This window comes from Abramis brama, assembly GCF_963993115.1.
Source record: "Abramis brama genome assembly, chromosome: 23".
In the NCBI taxonomy this organism is placed as follows: Eukaryota; Metazoa; Chordata; class Actinopteri; order Cypriniformes; family Leuciscidae; genus Abramis; species Abramis brama.
In genome coordinates this window covers 563604-571013 of record NC_139985.1, presented here as the reverse complement: position 1 = coordinate 571013, position 7410 = coordinate 563604, and the positions used below count along the sequence as shown (strand labels likewise).

Genomic DNA, 7410 nt, shown 5'->3' with positions numbered 1-7410 from the left:
CATGTCTTAAAATATCTTGACTGTAACTCGACACCCTTGCCTCATTTAGTATGCGCGGTTCTATGAATATGCAAATGAGCCCCGCCTCAGCTCAGAGATCCACTGGTTGACGATCACACGTTGATCTGATTGGTTACAAGGTAGTTTGTGACGTCAGAAACACCAGCGATTTCAAAGCGTGTTTTTGAGACTGTCTTTGGTTCACTGCAGTTTTAAGGAGGAAATACTCAGCAATGGAGTCGACTTATGAATTTACACATGGTTTGTCTTAAAGCACATTAAAAACACCACATAGACACATAAACTACATTAAACGCTGGATTTCACCACAGGGGGACTTTAAAAGCTTTATATGTTATGCTCTTAAAATTAAAGGTTCAATGAAGAACCTTAAAAGTCCATGAACCCCTCCATTGGTTCCCCAAAAAACACGTGAAGAACATTTTAATAATCTAAAGAAAGACTCCAAAGAATTTTTTTTTTTTTTTAGAGTGAATTGCTCAAAATCAACATTTTCCTCTGTATTCCTCTCTATTTCCTCTATCGTTTTAGTCTAAAGAAACCAAGCCAACGAAAAACAAACAGTGTGAAAACTGTAAAGTCTCCATTGTGGAGTTTAAGTGTTTCTGAAACTATTCAGCTTTGCAAAAGTTTGGAAATTAAATATTTATTAAAATCAGTGAAGTTGAACTTGAATGTCTGGAGCTCCAGTCATCTCTCCATAACAAAGAAATTAACGACATTATGAAACAACAAAAAGTTGTAAATTGGTGTGACGAGTGAAAACATCTGTCAGTAACCAGCAGACCAGAGAGAGAGAGAGAGAGAGAGAGAGAGAGAGAGAGAGAGAGAGAGAGAGAGAGAGAGAGAGAGAGAGAGAGAGAGAGAGAGAGAGCTTTGACGTAACCGGAGTCGGTTCCCCTCGGGGTGTCGAGTTTCACAAGCTCTTTCTGTCTCAATCATTTACATTTGATCATTTAGCAGACGCTCTTATCCAAAGCCACTTACAAAAGAGGAGAGCAATAGAAGCAGTGAAACTAAGTGCTATGACCCTTCCCAGTTTAGTCTAACGCAGTACCTGTAATTATTATTATTATTATTATTATTATTTTCTTTCTGAATCTGGTCTGAATCACACCAGCAATATTTGCTTTTGATTCGGATACAAACGCCATTATCTCACAAGATATTTGTCTACACTGCAAACAATGCTTTTTTACTTAGTATTTTTGTCGTTTCCAGTCCAAATATAAAAAAATACTCAAATCAAGATGCATTTAAAGGATGAGTCTTGTTTTCTGGGTAAATAAATCAAAATTAAGTGAGTTGTAGCTTAAAAAAAGCAGAATTATCTGCCAATGAGGTCAGAAAAATAATGTTGTTTCTGTTTGAATTAAGATTATTTCTCTTACCCCATTGGCAGATCATTTTGCTTATGAACTCAATTTGATTTATTTACCCAGAAAACAAACCATAATATCTTATGTCATTTTACTCATCTAGTAAATGCATCTTGAGTTAAGTATTTTTAGATATTTTGGCTGGAAACGACAAAAATACTAAATAAGAAAAGCATTTTTTTAAGTAAACACAATTTAAGTAAACACTGGATAAAAACCAACAAATATGTTGAGGAATGAAGATTTTTCAATGTAAACACACTCAAGTACGCCAAAAAGCAATCAAAATATAAGCCAGTGTGTTGTCCAGGTCAGGGCGGCTGTGAAAGGGTTAAGCGGAGCACATGTGACTGTAAGAACACAGATCTCCATTCATCAGAGGAGAGGAGAGGGAGGAGACCGACCGTGACTCAGGAATTCCAGCACAGCGGTCACGTGAACACACACATTTATTAAGCATATGCTAGCAGCGCACATCTCCTCGTGTGGCCAGACGGACAACACACTGTCATTTATGAGTTTTAATCCCATTAAATCTAACAAAAGCTGATTAGTGCAAAACTGGAAAAAGCCAGATTAAGTGTTTCTCTGTAACGTTCTACTATAACGTTACGATAAGGTTTGTTTACATGTAATGCATTGCATTGACTAATGGGGTCTTATGTTAGCATTTAAATGAATGATCTTTTCAGATGTTAAAGTATCCGCACCCTGAGAGCATGTGATGGTAACGCAGCTGAAACGTGCTTTATCCACCAGAAAAGGCCAAAGGACAGATCGTTTACGAGCTTCGAACTGGCAGCGCGAGAATAAAAATAGACGCGAGTGTCGGCTTGCTCAGCGTTGGGTTTCTCCACATGAGGGACGAAAACAATGTGCCGTACAAGTCCCAGCCTGCGCGTTCGGGGGAAGAAAGAGAGATACTCTTCCACATTCAAGCATTCTTTGGTTACCTTAGCTTTGCAAATTGTCGTGATATCAGTTACCATTATCGAGGCAATGAATTCCCAGCATGCACCGAGACTAAACCTTCCCTTCTGGCACTCGTTGAGGTCGTTGCATCATCGGTGATTCAGCGAGGGCAGACAATAAGCCAACCACACACACGTCAGATTGTTATTACAAGGTCAGAAATTGTATTTGGCAATTCTTAAACAAGTGCATACAATACAGCTAAAAGCGTTTCAGTTTTTGCCAAGTGCTTAAAGAGTATTAGTCACATTCTGTGTTTAAACATGGACTGCCACCAGCTCTACTAGTACACGAGCGCTCGCTCTGAACAACCACTGAATGGGGGAATAGTGCGTACATACATACCATTTATCCTCCAAAAAAATATAGAAACACAATATATTCAAAAAAAAAGGGGAAAAAATTATACAGCCATGTTTACCAAGTTCCTTTGAGTTCATATGTACATAGTTTTGGATGGTACGCAGTATGATTGGTGTCAAAAGCAAACGCAACGCGAAATCAAGGGTCTCGTTCCTTTTTCACCTTTACGTCTCCAGCTAAAATGGTGGCGATCTCTCCTTGCATGAACGCCCAGGGCACGTTGGAGCCGACTAGCGGGCATTTCTCTCCGCTAGGGCAGTAAACCTCTCCCGTGGCGCCCTGCTGTTTGATGCTCTCGCGGGAACACGGGAAACAGAACTTGTGTGACGGCACGGACGGGCACTGGACGAAGTGTGTGTCCTCGAGGCGCTCGTGGCACAGGGTGCAGCACAACGGCACGCTCCCGGGCGGCACCGAGGAGTCGGGAGCGCTCTGCGGGTCCATGGGCGCGCCGAGAGCTAGCCGCCTCTGTGCCGCGGGCGACGGGGGGCTTCCGGTGTTCCTCCGGCTCGCGGTCGTCGAGTGCACCTGGTCTTTGGGCGAGCCGGTGCCGGCGTTATCCGCGGCTAGGATGAGCGCGGCCATGGGCGACTGGCCGTTCTGCGCGGTGGGCTCGGGGGGGGTGGTGCGCGGGTGCGGGGAGATCGTCGACGGCGGGGCGGATAGGAATCCCGGTAAAGCCGCGGTCGACATCTTGAGCACCTCGGATGGAGACGGGAGCCACGGCGGAGCCTCGCCGTTGAGTTTAGCCGCGGTTCCCTCGCCGTCCGGCTCAGGAGACGGTTTCCTCTTAATGCCCCGCGAGTGTTTACCGCGGTCTGGAGAGAGAGAGAGAGAGAGAGAGAGAGAGAGAGAGAGAGACACTGGCTTAGAGACGGAAAACTCCACTAAACTAGTCTGACGCTTCATGCATGAACGTCATTTTTGGCTTTAGACAAAATACAATTTTATTGGTAACACTTTACAGTAAGGTTCATTAGTTAATGTATTACGGAAAACTCAACTCCAACGCTTCATGTGTGACCACAAAATGTGCCATGTGCCCCGGATGACGAAACGGCACGTCAAGCCATGAGGCACATTACAAACATTATGAATGCATGCATAATCCAGAGTTTAACGCATGCTTTGAAATCTCACACTCCTCTAAAGACTGAATGCATTAGGTTTTAATGTGCATTAAACATTGAGTTTGAAAACATTACGTTTTAAACACCTACTAGTTTTAAACAACACTCATTTTAAACTAGTCTGACGGTTCATGCATGGCCACGGTTGGCTCTGTTTTCTGGCTTTAGACAAAATACAATACAATTGTATTTATATAGCACGTTTAAAAACAACCAAAGTGCTTTAAAAAAGACAAGGAAACTAACAATAAGATAGAAAACATAAAACAGTAAAGCAAAATAAAGAACAATGAAATGGAAAGCCTATGAATTAAGGTAAAATATTGACAAATAATGATAAAGAAATATTGAAAGCAATTTAAAAAATGTGTCATGTGCCCCGGATGACGAAACGGCATGTCAAGCCACGGAGCACTTTTACAAACATTATGAATGCATGCATAATCATGCTTTGGAATCTCACACTCCTCTAAAGACTGAATGCATTAGGTTTTAATGTGCCGAGTTTGAAAACATTGTTTTAAACACCAAGGGCATGTGTAAATATGACAGAATTACAGCATCTTCAAATATTGTAAAGATTGCGTCCAGTTCGAGTGTGAACAGAAAATCTAGAGTTTGAAAGCATGCACTGATGCTTTATACTGTTCTGCAAACAAATGCATGTGTAATATAAACAATACAAGAAGAATATGGCGTGTTACAACATGATCTGTTATTCTAAAGATTTGAATCCAGTTTGAAAAATCTGAGTTTGAACTAAATCTAGTTTGAAAGCATGCTCTGATGTTTTAAACGACATATGCATGTGTAAATAAGACATGATATGAAGTTTTTTTTTCTCTTTTAAAGATTACACTACAGCATGCTCTGATGTCTAAAGCTTGAATAATGACAAAACATGGAGTTTGTGTGTTTTTTTTACTATCCCAAACATTGCATGGATGCATAAGCATGTGTAACTGTATTGTAAGGACCACATGCATGCATGCACGGTTCTGAATGCACGATCCGTACCTGTTTTCAGGGCCCCGGAGCCGCTCTCGAACCCGAGCCGGTGCTGCAGCGCCGCGTGCTCCTTCTTGAACCGGGAGTCGAGGTTCTGCAGCGCCATCAGGTCCCGCACCGTCTTGCCCTTCTGCGTCCAGTCCTCGACGCGCTTGTGTACGTCGCTCGCGTCGCTCATGCTGTGTTTCTCCTTCATGTCCTCCGCGCGTTTGCCCGCATGCTCCGGTGGGATGCCCATCTGCACCGATCTCCCGTTAAGCGCGTGCACTGGCAGGGTCCCGTTGACTAGAGGAACCAGACTGGGCGGCACGGCTCCGGTCCGGCGCGGGTTCGGGCTCTGGCGGTTCAGCTCCGGGGGCTCGTCGGGCTTCGGGAACCCGTTTGGCACCGGGATCCCGTTCGCTTGCCGGGACTGGTACTCCGGACCCAGTCTCGGTGGTCTATCCGACGCGAGAGGGTACCGATCCAGTGGTTGCGGAGGGCGTGAGCCCGGTTCCGTGTGGTTGATGGGCTGGATGTCCTTCCCCGGTTTGCCCCCCGGTCCCGGTGATCTGCCCTCCTGGAAGCCGTGAGCACGCTTCAGCTGTCGTGCAGTCTCGATCACAAACTCGATCCGATCCGCTCCTTCGTAGTTGACGCATCCGCGACACACGGCTTCGGTAAAATCCCAGATCATCGCCCACGGCATGCGGGGAAGATCGCACAAATAACACGATTGCCTGCGCGAGGCAGCGACCGCCGCGGACGACATGCTGCTGAACACAAACGGCGAAATATGCAACTGAAATCTCCAAATGTTGCGCGTTCTTATTAGGAAAAAAATAATAATAATATATCTCGGTTTATTTTCCCCAGCCCCGTCCGAAAAAAAACGAGAAAAACGGTGAAGTTACGCTCCGAAGTTCATGGCAGTGTGCGCGCTCCAGCCCGCGAGCTCTCGGTGTGCGAGCGGTGACGTCACCGCGACGCTTCTATTTACTTGAGTCTTCGAGCGCTCGATCTGCGCATGCGCGCTGCGCTCCCCCCCTCACAGAACGGCGCGCTGAAAGAGAACGCAAGAGCGATCAAAAACATCGACAAAAAGGTGGAACACATGCCAAAAAAGTGCGTATTTACAACGTAGGTCCGTCTTCCTTGCTATGCGAGGAATATAAGTGTAATTAGGACGTTAGATTATTAAAGTATTGCACATTTTTGAATCTGACTGAATGGAATAGCTTTCCTACCATGCAGTGTTAACCATTTCCATGTCACAGTGTCTTAATAATTTCGATAAAATGTTGAACTCAAACGTTTTAAAGATGGAAATTCTTGATCAAACTGAATTTTTTTTTCGTAATCACTTTATAGTATTTACTGCGTTGTCGCTAGCTTAGCTAACGTAAATATCTTAGCTAACGTAAATAAAATAGGCTACAAAACGTTTTACCAACGTTCCCATTAAGTTATGAAAACGTTGTGTGGGAAACAACCTCACAAACATCAGGAAATATTTGCATAATGTGATGTTTTAATGGTATTAGTTTGTTTTGTCACTCAAAAGAAAAATAAATGGTTAACAAATATGATCTAAGTTGAGCAATGTCATGTTAATTTTCTTTTTATCGTGTAAACAAATAATCATGTTGTATTGATTTTAAACCCTATGAGTTCATGGGGTTCTGCAGTACAGGAATGACCCAATTACAGATCCAATGATCCAATGCAATAGTTTTAAATGTGCTGTGAGTAAATGTGACCTCAGGATCCACACAGTTCCACATTCCAACCCAGCGTCATCACTTTAACTCTTCCATAACCTCAAATACATAAAACAACACAACCGCCGGAATGAGCCTTTGACTCTGACACAGTTCAGGGAAATTACTGCAGTTTTGACTGGTTTATTTTATAGTTTCAGCATGCACTTGTGTGTCTGTAGATTATTCATCTACTGGACTTCGTTCAGCCTCAAAGCCAGATTCATGCCTGCCAAGAGCATGTGATTCATGAAGCCTGGCAAAATTATGGAAAGTCCCATAGTGAAGACAACGAGTCTAGACCACGTGGTTCTGCCTTTCCAAATTCTTTCATGCATTTATGCATGACTCATGACTGAAAGTGAGTTGGCCAATAATTCTGCTGGCTACATGTAGGTCAGAGGTGCTGCTCTTCCGAAACACAAGTTTTAATTACACTGGAAAAAAAATAATGGTTTAACCCTCTGGTGCTCTTCGATTTTTTTATTTTTGTTGTCAATGAAAATGAATGTACTATATTTTAGTTTGATTATGTTTTTTATTTCTTTTTTTTTTTTTTTAGGGGATTTGTTTTATACTAAATTATATTCACGCTGTATTTATAATCCATTTATTCTCTTTTTAAGCATAGACCTGAAAATGAAATTTCCAACTTAAACTGTTGTAAATCTTGAATGCTTTAGAGCGACAGACTGAAGTTTGATCTCTTCAAAGACGACACCTGGCAGATTATTGCTGAAGTGAAAAAAAAAGAACTTAAAAAATTAACAGAATTTGATGTGTATTGTTATGAAAAAT

The 7410-nt window shown here is 42.8% G+C and overlaps 1 protein-coding gene across 1 annotated transcript; it reads right to left on the bottom strand.

Moving 5' to 3' along the window:
- Nucleotides 1–2513: 2513 nt before the first annotated feature.
- irf2bp2b (interferon regulatory factor 2 binding protein 2b) lies at nt 2514–5914 on the bottom strand. Its single transcript, XM_084101024.1, has 2 exons — nt 4883–5914; nt 2514–3553 (listed from the first exon to the last, which is right to left on the bottom strand). Exons 1-2 carry the CDS (start codon nt 5622–5624, stop codon nt 2874–2876), a joined length of 1422 nt encoding a protein of 473 aa, XP_083957150.1. The 5' UTR covers nt 5625–5914; the 3' UTR covers nt 2514–2873.
- Between the last annotated feature and the right edge of the window lie 1496 nt (nt 5915–7410).